The sequence below is a fragment of the Equus przewalskii genome, chromosome 6 (genome assembly GCF_037783145.1).
Source record: "Equus przewalskii isolate Varuska chromosome 6, EquPr2, whole genome shotgun sequence".
In the NCBI taxonomy this organism is placed as follows: domain Eukaryota; kingdom Metazoa; phylum Chordata; class Mammalia; order Perissodactyla; family Equidae; genus Equus; species Equus przewalskii.
Window position 1 is genome coordinate 67,323,460 of NC_091836.1, and position 19,476 is coordinate 67,342,935.

Genomic DNA, 19,476 nt, shown 5'->3' on the forward strand with positions numbered 1-19,476 from the left:
TACTCACACCCCCAGCCTCTCAGGAAAGTGAGAGTCTGACTTGTGCTCTGGGGTGTGGCCACAGCCTGAGTCAAACCCCCGCAGCCCTCGTGGACCCCTCCCTGTGGCCAAATGCCAGAACCCTGGGAGACTCAGGACCAGGCAGGAAGCTGACTCATCCTCCAGGCTGGGCTGGGGGCTCCTCTGGGCTCCCACGTTGCCTGGGTCTCCCACTGCAAGGCAGTGGTCACAGTGGGTTGCCATTGTCTGAGGGCAGTTCTGTCTCCGACCTCCCAATTTGCCCCAAGTCTGGGAGGTCAGATTCCATGTCTGCTATACCCCTGGTCCCCGGTTCCTCCTACAGGGCCAGGCACTAATGATGTTGCAGGGGATCTCTGATGAGACAGGTGGCCAGCTGGGGACTACTGGGAACCAGGTCTGAATTAGAAGCAGAGTCCTAGTCATGGAGAGACCCCGGAAGTCCCCTCTTCCAGTCCCCTCACTTCACAGGAGAAATTAGGATCAGAGTAGGGTGGTGGCCTACCCAAGGCCCTCAGAGGGATCAGTGACAGGGCCAGCACTGCCGGGGACTCCAGTTTCCCTGGCATTTCCCGGCATCTCTTGGGCCAGGAGCACTTCAATCCAGGTCAGGCCCTCACACAGCCCTCCCTGAGGCATGATAGAGCTGGGTGGTGAGATCAAAGAACACTCCTGGACTTTCCAATCCCATGTGGAACATTCCTCTCTCCCAGGCACCCTATTTCTTGATAAAAGCTGATCCAGTTGGAAAATTCCCTCTGCCTGGTCCAGGCTCCCTGACTTGGTCCTAGGCCCCGGCGTGGGCCAGAGAGGGGAAGACTCCTGGGCAGGCCATCTGCCTTCTCCACTCGATGCCGACCTCTGGTCCCATAATTCTTCCCATCACAGTTCAGCACAGAGTTAAAAGGTGGCTCAGACATGGCGTGACACTTTGCCTCCCTGAGCCTCCTCAACCTCATCTACGAAATGGGAATTAGAGTAATAGTCCCTTCTTTAGGGGGCTGTTGGGAGGATTAATGAATACAATAAAGGCCAACCTTTGTTTGACTTCTGCAGGTCTACAAAGCGCTGGTCCCTGGTAATTGCTCAACCATGCTGGGTATTTATTACTCTAATGCTGTCTAGCTTTGCAAAGGAGATGCCTGCTACCCATTTCTTCCTCACAACATCCCATAACAGAATTACCGCCCCCCACGTCTTACAGTGAGGAGTCACGCTCCAGAGGTCAAGTGGCTCATCTCATCACATGGCAGAGCCCAGCCTCTCCCCACCCCTTTCCTTCATGGAAGGTCTCCTGGCTAAGGTCAGCACCCCTCAGGTCAACGTCCACAGACACCACTGCACAGACCAAAGTGTAAACAAGGAATGAGGCCTGGCCTGAGGAATGCCAATGAGAGAGCGAGGGAGGGAGGGAGAGAGACAGAGAGAAGGAGGGAGGGAGACAGACAGAGACAAGGAGGGAGGGAGACAGACAGAGAGAGAGAGACAGAGAGAGGGAGGACACAGCCAATTCCAGGGACTGAGGACATATTTAGGAAATTGCTGGCCTGACCCTGAGCTTGGAGAGACAGGACCACGTGCCCCATAGAGGAAAGGGAGGAGGGAAGCACCTGACAATGAGAACAGCTCAGGCAAAGGGAGAGTGTTAGGATTCCACGGAGAACTGGAACCAGAACCTTTCATTCATTCATTCATTCATTCATTCAGCAAGTCCTTACAGAGAAACTTCTCTGGGCAGACCCTTCGCCGAGCTCTAGGGAACCAGATGTGACTCCCCTGGTTCCCGCCCTCAAGTTGAGGGAGTCTGTAGGAAGACAGGGGTAAGAGATGATGGCCTGGGGGCGGGGGAGGGCATGGGAGTGGGAAAGGCTCCTGAAAGAGGAGGCCAGAAGCCCCGGGCCCAATGCCGCTGAAGCAGACCCAGCCTCCCTAACCTGTTCCTAGCCAGCCAATCACGTCCCTCCCCCCCTCCAGCCCTTACTCTCAGAGCTTTGGTGGGGGCAAGTGGGAAGGGAACTCTGGGATCCGGTGACACCGTTATGGGACACCATCTGACATGCAACATGACCCAGGTGAAACCCAAGCCTGCAGGCAGAGTCCCTGGGCCCCACCCTGGGGGCTCCAGCAGGTCTGTGGTCCTGTGTGTGCTGTCAGCCAAACCTGTGCCCCCTTCTGTGGCTGCAGCCTTGCAGTGGCATCCTAAGGGTCCTAGAACAGGAGCCCCTGGAACAACGGTGCAGGCACTCCAGCTTGAACGCCCAGGGGACAAAAGTGTGGTTAAGAGAACCTGAGCCCCAAAGTTGCCACTGAGATACTGGGAGAGGAAACACATGCACGAGGCCAGAGGTGCTGGGTCCTAATCCCAGCACCGTCACTTACTTGCTGTGTGATGAGTCCTGGTGATCCCTCTCTGTGCCTCAGTTTACCCTTGGGGTAACAGTAGCTGCCCTCCCTGCCTTTCACAGATGGTGTAAGGACCCAAAGACAGAATGTAGGTCAAGGGGTTTTGCAAACCCCTTGGGGCGTGTCCTGGGGGGCTGTTATCCTGGATAACAACGATGCCCCTGCCCCCTCCATGTCCAGGACCAGGCCTCCAGGGTCCTTGCCCCCAGCAGACCCTTCTGCTGTAAGCCACTGCACCCTCTTTCTCCCCCATCAGACTAGTAGACTAAGACAGGGACTCGGTCCTGTCTCTAGGTGTCCAGCACCGGGCACCACCGAAATTATGGAGGAGCTGAAGCCCTGCATCCCTCATGTCCCTGCTTAGCTGCAACCCCTCTCTCTGCACCACATCTACATGTCCCCATGCCACACGCACACGTGCCATACACATGCGCATGTGTTCAGCAGCCCCAGGTTCCCCCGGGCCCTCATCAGGACCACCCACCTCCTCCAGGGCAGGACCGTGACTTCAGACCTTTCGTTCCCCCCCCAAGGCCCCACTCTCACTACCTGCCAACTCACACTTCTGTGTCCCTTTCCTTCAGGGCCACAAGAGATAAAGGGTTAATCTGTTGGACTGATTCCACGCCATGCTAAGGTGGAAAATGAATCCAGATGATGCCTTCACCCAAGAGCACGAGACGGTGGGCGTTGCCAGACTAACTCCCACTTTACTGAGGTCTCCTCCATGTGTGAGCTCACTGCGGGTCAACAAGCCTGTGAGAGCATTACTACTATTCCCATTTTACAGAAGAGGAAACTGAGGCTTGGAAGGGAAGGAGCCCTGGCCAAGGTTGCATAGCTAGAAAGAGGGCAGGATGGGATTTGATTCCAGTCTGTCTGATCCCAAAGCACCCCTGTGCCTGAGGAGCTCCCAGCTTAGTGCCACCGCTGCCCCACCGCACACACACACACCTGCCCGCGCAGACACCCTCTCTAATACCAGGCAGAATGGATGGAAGTGCTTGTGGAAATAGAACAAGGGGAGCGGGGAAAGCTCCATGGAGGAGTGGGTCTGAGAGGCAGAAGTGAGGCACAGGCCCCGCCTCCATCCCCTTGAAGTAGGTCACTGCCTGGGCCCTGCCCCCGGTTACCTGTCAGCCTGTGTCCTCCCCAAAGCATGGGGACAGGAGAGGCAGGGGAATACTCACATTGCCTTCATCGTCCACCACCTGGATCTGCCCGGAGTCGCAGAGCTTGACCACCGCCCCGATGGGCACATCGAACTCCTGCCCGGATCTCAGGTCCATCCAGACATAGTCCCCCTATGGTGAGAGAGTCCTGGGCCAGGTGAGCAGGGAGCGGATCTGGCACCCCTTCCAGGAAGTCCTGTGCCCACCCTGACCTCCACCAGAGGCTCCGGCGCCGACCTCAGGAGAGGGAAGAAAAGGGAGCTCGCACTTGCCGGGTGCTGTCTGGTGCCAGGCCCTGGGCTGGGCACTTAGGCAGGGTCACCAATCCCTCCTCTGTAGTGGCCGTTACTGTCCCCATTTTACAGATGAGTCAGCAGGGGCTCAAGGAGGGGACGAGCCACGAGCACACAGCTGGGCAGCTTCAAACCCAGGCCTGTCCAAAGTGTGGCTCCCGCCACGGCTCTACACTCCAGCCGTGGACAGCGGACTCATCGAGGTTTAGGCGGAAACGCCAAGCTTCCCCTCTGTCCCAAAGAAGGCGTCCCCACAGGACATCCAAACAGCCTCCGTCACCTCCAGGGTCCACTGTCATGCTCATAGTTATGGGTTCCTCACAGGGACACTGCTCTGTGTCGGGCCCTGTGACACAAGCTGACACGGCTCTCAGCCATGCTGTTCCCTGGCTTGTGGGGAGAGCCCAACCTCAAGGGAGAGGGGCATCCTGTCAGTGTCCCCTGCAGCATCTGCCACAGGGCCTGGCTCTCAGCACATGTTCAGTAAGGGCTCAGGGAAGCCAAATCCAAAACCCAGAGTCAGAGAAGTGGACTTAGAACAACCACTTTCAGCAAAGATGCATTCAACAAACATATATTGAGCACCCACTGAGTACAAGGCACTGACTGATCTAAGTGCTGGAGATGGAGCAGTGACCGTGAAGTTTACATTCTAGGCAGGAGGAGACAGAAAACAAACAACTGAGCAAGTAGCTCAACCTGACCTCCCCCCTGAGAGCAGCACGTGCTGTGATGGAAAGAAGCACACCCATGGCAGAGAGTGACTGAGCCGGCCACCTGGGAAGGCCACCCTGTGAAGGAAGTCTCTGAGCTGAGACCTGAAGGGTGAGAAGCAGCCAGACAGGGAAAGAGCAGGGATAGGAATCTGAGCAGAGGGAATGACAAGTGCAAAGGCCCTAAGGCAGGAAGGAACAGCAAGGAGGTCATTGTGGCAGGACCTGATGAGAGAGAGGGGAAGTCAGGGGTGGGCAAGAACCAGGACACACAGATTGTCCTGGAAGTGAAAGTTTGGATGTGATTCTAATACCAATAAGAGTATTCTTTTGGGGTGCTTCCCCAATTCCCCAGGAGGGTAAGCGAACATAGACATCCTGATTCTAACTTACTATCAAGCGGCAGTTAGAAACACAACAGCTGATAAAACTGATTCACAATGAAATAAGCCCATAGGAACGGCCCAGTGGAAACAGCTCTGGGCCATGAGTCAGGAGACTGAGCTTCCAGGACCTGGACAAGGGGGTTTGGACAAGTCGCTGACCTCTTTAAGCCTCGGTCTCTACACTCTCGGTGAGTCCCAAGCCCAAGCCATCATTGTTTCAGCCTCCTCCTGCTCCTCTCGGAACCAACTATTCCTCCTGTTCCCATCAGAACCAACTATGCCACTGTGGGCCTTCACTCCCTGGGAGGTTAGCACATGTTAGAGACATGCCAGCTCCAAACCCAAGCTTTCTCTCAAAAAAAAGAAAAACTGGAGAGCCTCTGGGAGGGGAGAGGCACTGACAAGTTTACTGAGCATCTACTGTGTGCCCAGGGCTACATGGCTGCCCCACAAACTGTCCCGTTGAATACTCACGACTGCTTTAGCCCAGCCCAAGCCGGCTGCCAGACGCACCCCTCCTCCACTCCAAGGGCCACCTGACACACCCCTGCTCCCCATCTGCCCCCCCCGACCTTTCCATTGAGTGGACACCCAACCATCTGTCCAGACCCAGAGCAAATAGCAACTCTTCCCTTCCCACCAACCCCCACCGTCCCCGCCTTCCTCTGCCTCCTCCCCACCCCTGAAGAGTTCATTTATTCATTAGCACACATTTGTGGAGAGCCCGCTGTGGGCCAGTCCTGTTCCAGACTCTGGGGACAGACCGGAAGGCAGAGTGCCTAGAGGCAGATGGGGTGAGGATGTGGGGGGCAGCAGGTCGCACAGGGCCCTGTAAGCCGTGGACGGGACTTGGACTTTCTTGTAAGTACGACAGGAAGCCACCGGAAGGTTTTAAGAGGAGAATGGCACGATGGATTTCCAGTTTCAAATTTTGACTCGGGCTGCTGGGAAGAGAATGGCTCCACGGCCCCTGGCTTGCCCTGCAGAGCCAGCTCCATGCTGGGTCATCGCCATCGGCGTCCTTCCCCCGCTAGCCTGGGTCTGAGTCTCTCACCTGTGACTCCCCAGAGCCAAACAGAGTCACACACAGAGAAATAGAATCTGTTTCTCCAGGAGGGAGAGGGAGAGAAGGTGTGTGTATGAGCAAATAAACGAGAGAGTGAGTGTGAGTGTGTAAGAGAGGGAGCACGTGACAGAGTGTGCATGAGAGAGGATGAGCATGTGTCGTGTGTGCGTGTGAGAGAGAAAGAGAGAGACGGACTGACTCCTGGGCCAGGCCGTGACGGGGACGTGGCACCAGCGCATTGCTCTGTGCTGGCTTACAACACGCCACACAGGCTGGGTTGTGAGTGAGATGTGTCCCTGTAATTAACTGTTTCACTGACTCCCAGGACAGCCCTTATGCAGAGGACTCTATCTCCACTTCACTTCAGAGAGGTCAAGAAACGTGTCCAAGGTCACACAGCTGTTCTGCAGTAAACCCAGGAATGAAACCCAAACCCAAAATCCCCTGGGCCCAGCCCTGAACCCAGATCTGTGAGCAAACTGGGAAGCCCTGATGGGGTGCCTGGCTGTAAATGGCCCGTGGGCCCACAAGGCAAGCTGGAAGCTTCAGCTGTGGGCAGCTGGAGGGCAGGGGTCTCTCTGAGCCACCTGTATCCCTGATCCAGCCCAGGGCCTGGCTCACAGAAAATGCTTCCACTCAGGGAACAGAGAATAACTGAAATTAAAGACCTCATGAAATAGAGCAAGAAATGGAGGCTCAGAGAGGCTGAGCAAGGAGCTCAGGGCCACACAGCCAACAGAAGTGCCTCAGTGTGCCTGAGTAACTTGAAGCAAGTTCCAGCTTCTCTGCTGTCACATGGGTGGCTGGAGCAGAGGGTCTCCCAGTTCCAGAGGCATGATTTCCTAGAATGGGTTTGTTTAAAAGTTCTCAAGGGTCCCGAAAACTGCAGTGGGGCCTCCCCCCAGGGAAGCCAGCACACAGGCACAGTGAACCCTAGTTAAGATCTAGGTTCAGGTCCCAGTTCTGCCAGTATCACTGTGTGACTTTGGGTAAGTCTTTCAGTCTCTCTGGGCCTCAGAGAGGCCTTAAAATGGAAGGAGTCAACGCAGGCAAAGAGGAGAGACCCAGAAAAATGGGAGTTGTCTTTGAGGTCCACCTGACTCCCCACCAGGCATCTGCCCACGGCAGGATCAGTGTTAACTCCCCATGGGGCCTTAGTCCATTATGCCTCTTCCCTCCTCGGTGACAGGGCCTGGGGCTCGGTCCCTGTTTGTGGAATGAAAAGGAGTCTATTTCAGAACATTTACCGCCTCACCCCACCCTGGGACGCTGGTTTTATTAGCCCCATTTTCACAGGTGGGGAAGGTGAGCCCACCGACTTGCCAGAGGCGCCTGTGAGCAAGGACTTGTCCTGCTACTAGTCGGCAGGCCAGGCCACAAAGTCCCCCAGGCATCCCCCGCCCCGTACATCAGGCTGCTCTGCCTGCTCCGACCCCGCAAAGGCAGGAAAGCCCCTCCCCGCCCTGGTCCATCCACCATGCCTGGATGCAAAAGTCACCGCCGCCAGGGAGGGCCGCTGGGGCCAAGTTCCCGCTGGGACAGCATGCGGCTCCGGAGTGTCCCCGTGTGCGTGCACCCTGGGGCTCTGTGACCCTGCAGCCCGCCTGGCTCCTGAGAGGCAGGGAAACTGAGGCCCGAGGCGGGGTCTCCGGGGTGCGCCCACCCGCTCCCGGCCCGGGTCTCACCGGCATGACCGCGTAGGTCTTCAACGCCTGGTTCAGGCTGCGCACCAGCGCCCACTTGCCGGGCGGCCTGGCGCGCGCCCCTGGGTCGGCGGGGTCCGCGGGGTCGGCGGGGTCCGCGGGGGGCTCCATGGCGCGGAGGGTCTGGCGGCGGCCACGGCGGCCGCAGGGCTCGGGCTCCCTAATTCACCTGATCCCGCGCGCGCCGCCAGCCGGGGAACCCTAGACCCGGCCATCTGCCGCGGGCCCATGGCGACGGCGGCTTAGGTGACTCCCGCGGGCGGGAACGCGGAGGGGGCGCCCGCCCCGCCCCGGCCCCCTCCCGTCTCGGCGGGACCCCCAACACCCCAACATGGTCGGGGATTCCCGGCCGGCTTCACCCGGGCCCCTCGAGCTGCGGGCCCCGGGCACAAACGAGGCGCCTGGAACTCATCTTGACTGCGGTTTTGGAGGAAATCAGTACGTCTTCCGTGGAGAGAAACATGGGAAGGTAATGGAGTAGAACACAGTAAACTCTGTGAATTCTTAAAACTCAAGGGAAAGGTGCATCAGAGATCTTTCTAGCTCACTGGCTCCCCTGGGGAGTGAGGACATATAAAAATCTTCCTGGGGTCGCAAGACTTTGGAGGGAAACCCCTTGAAGACGCTGGCTCTGGTCCTCACCCAGCCTCAGGGGCCGGCTAGGAGGTGATGGCCAGCCTGCAGAGGAGGCCCTGAGGCCTGGGGGAGGGAGCTCCCGGGTTCTGGACAGTGAGCTACCCCTGATGGCTCAGAGCTCACCCCACAGAGGACGTCTAGCTGGGCTCCTGTGTCCTGGCAGCCACACAGGGCTGGACACCAGGCTTGGGTCCATGCTGGGCCATGAGCCACAGCGGCCACCATCCCATCCAGAGGGTGTGGAATGCCCAGGCCCTGTGATCCCCTCCCACTCCTGCCTTCTCTCCTCTCCCCACTTATCTTTCTCTTCCTCCCCTCTTGCCTCCTTCTTTCTCTTCTCTCTTCCAGGCCTCTTGTTTTTGGAATTGTCTGGAATCCTGGAAGCCCAGCTGCTCCCACAACAAACAAGCAAACTGTGGTGGGAGGTAGGGGGATGGCACAGAAAGAGACAGCCATGCCTCGCACAGGACTCGGAGCTGCCCCGCTAGCCCTCGCCACCTTCTACCCGGCCCCTGTCCCAGGCTCAGGGACCCCAGTGCTCTGCCACCCAGTCCAACACGGACTGACGGCAGGAATTCCCACCCACCTCCTGCGCCCTCAGGGCCCCTGCTCCCAGGAGGGGTCCTGCCCTCCGTCAAGCCCAGAACAAGCAACCCCCCATCCACGGGAGTCCACAGGCACGGGACTCAGACCCTCAGACAGAGGAGGTGCCGGTGGTGGGCTTCCAGCATGCTTTCATCCATCCACATAACCACCCTTCACAGGCTCAGACTAAAGCTTAGGGGACACCGTCCTCCAAGCTCCCAGTCTGGGGGTGGACAGACCTGGACACAGATAAGCATGGTACCACCAGGTAGGGGGCGGATTAGCCCTGGAGAGATGGATAGTATGGCCACTAAGAGGTTGGAACTCCAGAGGCAGACAGCTTAGGTTCAATTCTAGCTAGGCCACTCATAGGCAGTGTGACCTTGGGCAAGTACCTCACCCTCTCTGTGCCTTTGTTCCCTCATCTGTCCAATGACAGAGTAACTCATGAGGCACTCGTGAGGATTAAACAGGAGAACGTGTGTAACTCAAGGGCGTTCCAGAAGAAAGAACAGCCAAGCACAGAGAAGCAGAGGTAAGAAGGAAGCAGTGGCGAAGGAGGTCTGGTGGATGGAGAGAGGCGTGGTGGGGGAGAGTCAGCAAAGTGCTGAGAACCTGGCCCTGCCTGACCCAGACCCACGGCTCGAGCCCCTGCACCCAGGCCACCTGGAAGCTGAGGCCGAGGAATAGACCCCTTCCCTGCAGGGGGCCTGCATGCCAGGTCCGGGCGGCTAGTCTAATGGCCCCGTGACCTGCTCTGGCATCACACCACAGCCTCCCCCAGAACCAGGGCTGCCTGCTGCTCCAGCCGCATCTCCTGCTGCCCTGGCCACAGGGGATAGGGCCTCCATATCCTCACCTTTGCTTATTCTGAGCCGTGTGTCAGGAATGCTTCACCCCACTATCCTGCTCCCTGCTCCCACCCACTCACCAAGGCTCCACTGAGCCATGTGCCCTCCCTGGTCCCCACACCCTCTCCCCACTACCTTCCTTTCTGCACTCCCTTGGCACCTTATGTAGACCCATGGTGCTGCCCTCACCCCACCACACCACCCTCCAGTCCATTTCTGGCCACCCATTTTACAGATGGGGAAACTGAGGTTCAGAGGAGGGCAAAGGGACCTACTCAAGGATACATAGAAAGTTGGGACAAAAAGCTTTCAGGAAATAACTGTGCCAACTATCACCAGCAAGTGACGTCAGCAAAGATGGCAGAGTAGGGAACCCCAAGAGCCCATCCCTCTGCAGAAACACCAAAAAACGTGGCCAAAACTGTCAGAATCAACTTTGCTGGAACTCTAGAAAATAGTCAAAGGTTCACAGTAATCAACTGAACATTTAATGAAGAGAAAGGTGACTGAAACCCAACAGGAGAGCTTTGTGGTGTTTTAACCTCCCCATCCCCCCACCCCACACCCCACCCCTGCCTTGGTGGCAGTCTTGAAGATGGCAGCCTGCATCCCTGGTGTGGGTGCTTGGGGCCAGAGGGAGCAGAACAGACTTTGTTATCAAAGAATCGTGATTGTTTTAACCTGTCTGGGGGCTCTCTGACGGAATAGTACAAAGAGCTGGCCTTATTTCCCTAACTTGGAAATCCTGCAAGATGGAGAAGCAGCTATGGAGGACATTGGTCAAAAACATCCAAAGGCAAATGAACTACCCACTAGCATCTGGGGAATAAAAAAATCAGTTGCAGTAAACAATAGACATTCCAAAAAGCCTGGAGGAAAGGCAGGGGAGTGAGATGCTTCGGGGAATAAGGGCTTTGAAAAACTCCTACATATACTGGGGGATCTAGAAGACCACCTACATGCCCAGGGTTGGACGAATGTTCAGAAAAACACCCAAGGAGACCCTAAGCTCTCCCCTCTGACTGACCGTCAAGCTCCATGCAGACAGGAAGTGAAGGCTAAGGCAGAGCTGTAAATGGCCTGACTGAGCGTTGAAGGCATGCGCCGACACACAGAGCCCAGCTGCAAAGACTGAGGTTGGTGCTTTGGGGTTTTTTTGGCTCCAGGTGTTTTAGAAACTTCAGTGACCACAGGGAACAAAGAAGACAGTCTTCACAAAAATGCTTTAGAAAAGTCACTAAACAAAACCACAGCTCACAGCAAACAGCGACAACAAACCTGGGGACAGGGGAGAATCTAACTTCCAGAGTTATCATCGTTATAATATTCAAACTGTCCAATTTCAACAAAAAATTATGAGGTATGCAAAGAAACGAGAAAGTATGGCCCATTCATAGGAAAAAAAGAAATTACTAGAACCTTTCTCTGAGGAAGCTGAGATGTTGAACTTAATAGACAGAGCCTTTAATCCACTCTCTTAAACATGTTCAGGGTGCTGAAGGGAACCAGAACAGCATCTCACCAAATACAGAATGTCAATAAAGAGACAGAACTATTAAAAAGGGCCAAATAGAAATCCTGGAGGTGAAAAGTGCAATAACTGATACAAAAAATTCACTAGAGGGTGAACAGCAGATTTGAACAGGCAGAAGGAAGAATCAGAAACACTTGAAGAGGGGCCGGCCCGGTGGCACAGGGGTTAAGAGCACACATTCTGCTTCAGCAGGTTTGCTGGTTCAGATCCCGGGTGCGGACATGGCACTGCTTGGCACACCATGCTGTGGTAGGCGTCCCACGTATAAAGTAGAGGAAGATGGGCACAGATGTTAGCTCAGGGCCAGTCTTCCTCAGCAAAAAGAGGAGGATTGGCAGCAGATGTTTGCTCAGGGCTAATCTTCCTCAAAAAACAAAAGAAAAAAACACTTGAAGAGGTTAATTGAGGTTGTCCAGTCTGAGGAGTAGAAAGGAAAAAAGGATTAAGAAAAATGAGCAGAGGGGGGTGGCCCCATGGCCAAGTGGTTAAATTTGTGCGCTCTACTTCAGCGGCCCAGGGTTTCACCAGTTCAAATCCTGGGCACGGACATGGCACTGCTCATCAGGCCATGCTGAGGTGGCGTCCCACGTGCCATAACTAGAAGGACCCACAGCTAAAAAAAAAAATACACAACTATGTGCCAGGGGGCTTTGGGGGGGGGGGGGGAAATGAAAAATAAAATCTTTAAAAAAGAAAAATGAGCAGAGCCTAAGAAACCTGTGGGACGAACATCAAGTGGACCAACATATGCATAATGGGAATCCCAGAAGAAGAGAGAGAAAGGGGCAGGAAGACTATTTCAAGAAACAATGGCCCAAAACTTCCTAACCTTGATGAAAAATGTAAATCTGTAAATCCAGAAAGCCCAAGAAATTCTGAGTATGATAAACTCAAAAAGAGCCACACTGAGACACATTATAATCAAACTGTTAAAAGACGAAGACAAAGCAGTGAGAGAGAAGTGACTCATTGTATACAAAGGATCTTCAATGTGATCAATAGCTGATTTCTCATCAGATACCACAGAGGCCAAGAGGCAGTGGTATGACTTATTTAAAGCATTGAAAGAAAAACAAAACAAAGCAAAACACTGTCAAAAAAAATTCTACATCTGGCCAAACTATCCTTCGAAAGTGAAAGAGACCCCTAATGTAATGGTATTAGGAGGTGAGGCATCTGGGAGGTGGTCAGGTCACATGGGTGGAGCCCTTATGAGTGGGATTTGTGCCCTTATAAAAGAGACCCCAGAAAGCTCCCTCATCCCCTTCCGCCACGTGAGGACACAGGGAACAAGGAAGTGGACCCTCAGCAGACACCCAATCTGCCAGCGCCTTGATCTTGGATTTCCCAGGCTCTAGAACTCTAAGAAATAAACTTCTGTCATTTATTTCAAAAAAGTAAATAAGTAAAAAGTGAAAGAGAAACTAAGATATTCCCAGATAAACAAAAGCTGAGGGAGTTTGTCACCAGTAGACCTGCCCTATGAGAAATGCTAAAAGTAGCCCTTCAGGCTGCAATGAAGGGGCGCTGGACAGGAACTCCCAGCCACCCGAAGAAATCAAGCACCTGGGAAAGGCAACGACAAAGGTAAATATAGAAGCCAGCATTATTGCTACTTTTGTTTGTAACTCCTCTTTTTTTCCTCTATGATTTAAAAGACAAATGCATAAAACAATAATTACAAATCTATGTCAATGGACACATAGTATCTAAAGATGTAATTTCTGACAATAACAATATAAAGGGAGAGAGATGGAGCTGTCTAGGAGCAGAGTTTTTATGTACGATTGAAGCTAAGTTGGCATTAACTCCCACTAGATTGTTCTAAATGTAAGATGTTAATTGTGAACCCTGGGCAACCCCTAGAATATAGGTATACAGAGAGGAAGTGAGAAAGAAATCAAAACAGTACACTGGGGGAAAAATCAGTTAAACACAAAAGAAGGCAGTAATAGAGGAATTGCAAGAAAAAAGATATGACATATAGAAAAACATAGCACAATGGCAGAAGTAAGTCTTTAAATGGAAATGAATTAAACTCTCCAATTAAAAGGTAGAGGTTGGCAGAATAGGTTAAAAAAAAACCCAAAAACCCATGATCCAACTAAATGCTATCTACAAGAGACTTATTTTAGATCCAAAGACACAAAATAGGTTGAAAGTGAAAGAATAGAAAAATCTGTTCCATGCAAATAGTAACCAAAAGAGAGCCGGGGGCCTATACTGATATAGGCTATATGAAATAGGTTTTAAGATAAAAATTGTTAGAAGAGACAGAGAAGGATATTGTATTTTAATAAAAGGGTCAAACCAGCTGTTACCAATAGCCCACAGTTTATCTTTAAACTTCCCTCTGCCCGTGAATCTGGGCAAAGTACATCCAGTCCCTAGTCTGGCCCCACCACGCAGCCGGAAATCGTGTCCTGCTGAAACACAGCAGCCCTCCGTGAGGTCCTTAAAGAAGTGGGTGGTGTGCACCACGCATCTCTGGGTTCTTGCAAGCACCAGCTGGCCTTGCAACCTGGGGCAAGTCCCTCCTCCTGAGACTTCAGTCCCCCATCTGTATGTGAGAAGCTACTGCAATAGCCTCAGAGCCTCCCCTGAACACTCCCCACACACCCACCCACCCAGCCACTTCAGGCAGGGCAGAAGAGCCCCATCCCCAGGCTGCCCCCTGCTCCTGGACTCCTGCTGTCACAGTTCTGCTCACACGCACCCTTGCTGTGTTTCTGAGCCACCTCCCTCTCTGGTCTAGGATCTCCTCCAGGCCAGGGAGCAGTCAATTTATCTCTGCATCCTTGGTGCCCAGCCTGGTCAGAGAAGAGACTCAGTGCCGCTTTGCTGGGTGGGTGAGTGAGAACATGGCTGGAGGAGGTGGCTGCTGGCACACTAGCAATCTCCAACCCCCCCACTCCCCCAGCCAACTTCCAAAGCCATCAACACGATGCATCTGCCCAGACTGCCACCGGGTTCCTAGGAAAGAGCCCATGCTCTGCAAATGCCACCAGACAGGGGCAGTCTGACCTCTCCTCCCTTAAGCCCTGTGCCTGCTCCTTGTGCCACACCCTGTGCCCTGCACAGCAGCCCCCTGCCAAGATCTGCTGTCCCAGCCTGCTGCCCCCTCACGAGCGTGGCTCTCTACCCTGTCTGGACCTGCCCCAGCTTACGTCTAAATTACCCTATCTGGGCTTCGGTTTCTTCACCTGTGATATGGGCACAAAGATGCCTACCTCACAGCCTCATGATGATAAAACGGGATCATGTATAGAGAGTGCCCGGCACATAGCAGGACCAATGTGGATGCTACTTTTGAAGACTTGTAACCCTCAACAAATGAATAAAGTTTTTTCACTGGTGAAGAGATTTTGATCCTTAGCTCACCTTTATGAAGGTGTTTCCTGTGCCTGGTACCCTGTGGGGGCTCAGAAAGGCTTGCATGATGGATGGGTGGATGGATGGATAGACGGATGGCTGGGTGGATGAATGAGTGGAAGGAGGGAGGCGTGAATCTCTGTCACTGATATGTCCCATATGGGGACACTCTACACGTGGGGGAAAAGCATTGTATCCTTTGAGGTCCCCTGAGATTTTTATCCCAAATAAAGTGAGGGGGAGGAAAGAATGGGGAACTCTCATACATAATATGATTTTATTAATAGTAGTCATCATGGCAGCTAACCTCTATTGAATGGTGTCCAGCATTGGGCTGAGCACGGTACATGCACTATGACATTTCATTCTCAAACATCCCTTTGAAGCAGGTACCACTGTCTGCCCTACCCCCTCAGACCAAATGAGGCTGTAATCACATCATTTGTTCATTCTGAGTGGACTGGTGCCAGGGCTGAGTAGACAGTGGGAGCAGGATGAAGGCCGTCCCCCATTTCCAGGCTCCCCAGGAGGTGCTGGGTGAGCAGGGGAAGAAGGTGGGGTGATCCGGACTGTAATGTGGGCAGGGCAGGGCAGCTCCCAAAGGCAGCAGTGGCCACGGTGAGGCCTAAGGAGAAGCCAGCCAGAAAAGGGGCGACAGAACGTTCTGGGCAGACAGCCAGGACGTGAGAGAGAACGTGGGTCTCTCAAGACAGGAAGGAGTGGCAGGATGAGGGAGGGGCACGCAGCCCCAGGAGGCAGGTGAAAGAAGCACCTTGATTGATCCCCTGTGAGGCATTTTGTCTTCACAACAGCCATCCCGGGACAGGATGGCGGAGCCCAGGTGTGTGGGCTCTGCCTGGGGCGCTGCACAGCTGGCTGGCTTCCCAGAGCTGGGACCCTTTTCAGGACCGAAGAAGTAACAGAAGTGGACTTTCCCTGCGAGGGCTGGGCAGAGCCGCATTCACCTGCAGACACCGCACCCAGCAGAGGCCGCCCACAGGGTAAGGTGGGCCGGCGCTCAGAGGGGGCAGGGGTGGGGAAGGGCTTGTCAGCCAGAGGTCTGCATCAGAGGCGCCCAAGGAAAACACCCTCGGATGGCTCTGGGGGCCCAGGCCCTCCCTCTGGAGGGCTGCGCATGCCCCCACTCTTCCAGCCCCACCTGCAGCCCCGGCCCTGGCACACAGCCAACACTCAGTGACAGCGGCTTCCTTTCCATTGGTCCTGGCCGTCTCTGATGGGCCTTTGAACAGGCACTCAGGCCAAGGGGCTCTGGAGGGGTCTCCTCCAGCCCTGGGATGGAAGACTGTTTATCCTGATACTGCCCAATGCCCACCTTCTCACATGCACACACTCACACACAAACACAGCTGCAAGACAAGGCTGCCCAGTGGCCTGTGATGGGCCCAGAGGACACAAAGCCACTGGTCAAGCCCCCACAGCACACCCCCCCGCCAGCCCAGGGGCCTGGTGCCAGGCCCAGCTGGCTCAGGGCCCACATTCCTGGCTCTGGGGACCAGGAGCTCATTAGAGCCGCAGGCTGATCACGGGGAAGGGCTGAGGGTCTGGGGCCAGCGGGGCCCTGGGAAGAAGGGGGTGGAGCACTCAGCTGGGGACAGCACCTCAGCTTCTTCCCCACATGACCCCAGGGGGCTCCGGCTCCTGCCGTGTCATCTCTCACTCACTGCTCCCCAGTTAGGCTCAAGGCCCTTCCTGGTCTGGCTTCAGTAGACCTGCCAACTTTTCTTCCCCTTCCCCAAGGGCTTTCCCACATCTCGGCCTTTGCACATACTGTTCCACTGCCTGAAATGCCTGGGGATTGAGATGTATGTAAATAAATAATTTCTACCCAGTGTGGGGAGTGCGGTGAGAAAGGTAGGTCCCCACAGATATATCAGAGGGAGGAGTTCTAGACTGGGCCTGGAAGAGTCAGGAAAAGTTTCACAGCTGGGTTTTGAAGCATAGATAGGAGTTTTCTAAAAGAAAGGATGGGAGAAGGTGTGCTATAGCTAAGCACATGAATGAGGGAATCACAGACGGGGCCGGATAAGCTCCCCAACCAGGGCTTCTGGCACAGAGAGGTGCAGGCCAGTGGGGCGCGGGAGCACTCACCTGCTGCAGGATCACCATTGTCCTTTGCCAGATGCTCCTGTGGCCTGCCTGGCCAACACGGTTCTGCGCGGGGAGATACCATGTCACACTTCTGAGCAGGCCAGCCTGCCAGCCTTGAGCCTGCCTGGGGTCTTCCCAAAGCCCCAACCCCTTTGCCCTCGGGGGCACCCTCCCCTCAGGCCATAACCGAGCCTGTGTGACCTGAGCCTCGGCCACTGTCACCAGCTCCCCTGCCCAGAGCAGCTGAGCTCTTCTCTTGGCCACTGTCATTCGGAGATTCCCAAAGGGCTCTTAGGAAGTTGCAAGTCCAGGCCCCTCCCCTGGACATACGGGCAAAGGGGCCCAGAGAGGGACCAAGACTTGCCCAAGATCACACAGCAGGACAGGGCAAGTTCAGACCTAGAACTTGGTCTCTGGCCCCCAGATCAGGGCTGCCCCAGGACTGCGAGTGATGGGGGCAGCCGGGCCCAAAAGAAGGGTCACAAGCCGAGCATGACCAGCTCATGGCACGCCCTGCCTAAAACCCTTCCAGAGCACCCACTGCCCTCAGAGTGAAGGCTTTAAGCTCCCCAGTCTGGCCCAGCACTGTGTGGCTCCTGCTGATGTCTCAGTCTTGCCTCTCACTGCTGTCTTCCTTCCCCACACCTGCGCTTGGGCCCTCCTCAGCCCTCACTATTCCGGACACGTGCCATCCCTTTTCATACTTCCCGGCCTTTGCATACACTGGCCCCTCCACCTGGAATTCTGACTGGTAAATTCCCACCAAAGCTTCATGGCTCAGTTCAGATGGTACCTCCTCCGGGAAGCCTTCCCTGACCACCCCCAGGCTGCCAAGAGCCCCAATGTTTCCCTCTATCCAGCCCTGACTATACACATTATGTTGTCTGGCTGAGGTCTGTCCGCACCTCTACCCCCAAAGTTGGGGAAGTGATCTAGGGGTTCAGCTGTCGCCTCACACAGCACAGGACCAGGCCCAGAGGTGGCTCAGGAAGGGTCTGTGGGATGGAGTGTGGTGATCCAGGGCAGCCCCAGCCCACAGGCCCTGGCATGAGGCCCCTCTGGCCCCCTCCCCGCTCCCCAGGATGAGCATCAATTTTTCACAAGGCCCATTCAGAGGCGCCGGGGCATTCGATCCTCTGCCCATGACACTGCCTGACACCTGAGCCCTGACCCCTGCCCCGGAGCTCTGGGACACAGCGGGCACACGGTGCTTCCAGAGGCCTGCACCCGGCCAGGGCTCCTGGCAGGGCTGGGAATCAGGGGACTGCCATGGGGAGCTATGTCCGAAGACGATGCCCAGCCGTCGTGCTGGCATCCTGTGCCAGCATGAGCCACCAGGGCCAGGGAACAGAACCAGGGTTTTTGTTAAAGAAAACCCAGATTTGGGGCTTTGAAGGGGTAGAAGGAGTTGGCAAAAGCTTAGAATTTAAGGGCCACACATAAGGAAAAAGCTACAAGATAGACATCTTTTTTTTCTAAAAATAGGAACTAGTCCATAGTCAAGTAAATTGCTTTTTAAATTGACAGCAAGGAGTGCAGAATTTTATTTGCATTTCTGTGCCCATGCCTGATTTCACCTCCTTCCCACAACAACCCTGGCTGTTGGGGCTTCATATTCCCATTTCACAGATGGGAAATTCGAGGAAAAGAGGCAGGAAATGACTTATCCAGGGAGAGAGAGAAAGAAAAAGATAAAGAGAGGGTTGGAGAGAGGCCAAAGAAGACAGAGACAGGGACAGAGGACTCTCTCTCTGTCACCCCAGCATGTCTGCCCCGGGCTCACCCTGGTCAGAGACACTTTGATAGACACCATGCCCTTGGCTCTTCCCTTCTCCAGGGTACAAGCCTCCATCTTTCCAGGCTCAGGACAGTTTCATTCGAGAGCTGCAGTGGCTGAGCCCCCAAAGGTGGCAGGAGGTCCAAACCCAGGAGCAAGTGGCTGTCGGGGCAGGGGCTCCAGGGTGGCCCAAGCCCATGGCCCTCCCGAAGGCCGGGAAACCCTTCTCCCAGGACCCGGGACAGCAGACACCCATCCTTACCTGGGGCCCAGCTGCCCGCTTTCAGCTGCCCACCAGCCTGGGTGCAGCTGCCACCTGCACAGAGGGCTCTGGAAGTGGGGTCACAGGTCCAGGACAATCTGCAGACACACGTCCTCTCTCCCTGTGTCTTACTTGTCTCCGGGTCTCTGGGTGCTCCACTGTGTGACTCTCCGTCTCCCTCTCAGTCTCTCCCTTTCTTTCCTACCCAGGGCAGCCAGCCGGCTGGCCAGCACTGCTGCCCTCATCTCCCCACTCCAGAGCCTTCCCCCAGGAGGCGGAGTCCGAGGGGCCTCCAAGGTCTGGGTGCCATGACATCAGCGTGGGGGGCGGGCTGTGCTGCCCAGGGCTCTGTGCGGAGCACTGGCCGCCCAGCGGGGAGGCGGGGGCGCTGGGGTCTCTCTGGGCTGTGCTGCTGACCAGCAAGGGATCCAGGCCAGGGGCCACCCGTCCTGGCCTCCGCTGCCTCCTGTCATTTGCAGTCAAACACCTGCTCTCTCAGCACCTGGGCAGGAAACCTCACTCGGATCCTGATTTGGTGACCGATTTGCTGAATCTCGGCCCCTGCCCGCCCTCCACCAAGTCCGTTTTCTGCTCTG

At 55.2% G+C, this 19,476-nt stretch overlaps 1 protein-coding gene across 6 annotated transcripts in view; it reads right to left on the reverse strand.

Moving 5' to 3' along the window:
- Positions 1-19,149, reverse strand: part of MYO7A (myosin VIIA) — an 85,740-nt gene extending 66,591 nt beyond the window's left edge. For 4 of the 6 annotated variants that reach the window (XR_011541124.1, XM_070624001.1, XM_070623999.1 and 1 more), the window contains exons 1-3: positions 18,881-19,142; positions 16,842-16,904; positions 3,612-3,725 (exon numbers count right to left, since the gene is read on the reverse strand). Coding sequence is in view for 5 of the 6 variants with exons in the window: in XM_070624001.1 (XP_070480102.1) it covers positions 3,612-3,725; positions 16,842-16,859 (132 nt within the window). In the remaining variant the exon portion in view is untranslated. Of the gene's footprint in view, positions 1-3,611; positions 3,726-16,841; positions 16,905-18,880 lie in introns of all 6 variants that reach the window. The other 2 variants (XM_008539313.2, XM_070624000.1) reach the window with 1 other exon arrangement.
- Between the last annotated feature and the right edge of the window lie 327 nt (positions 19,150-19,476).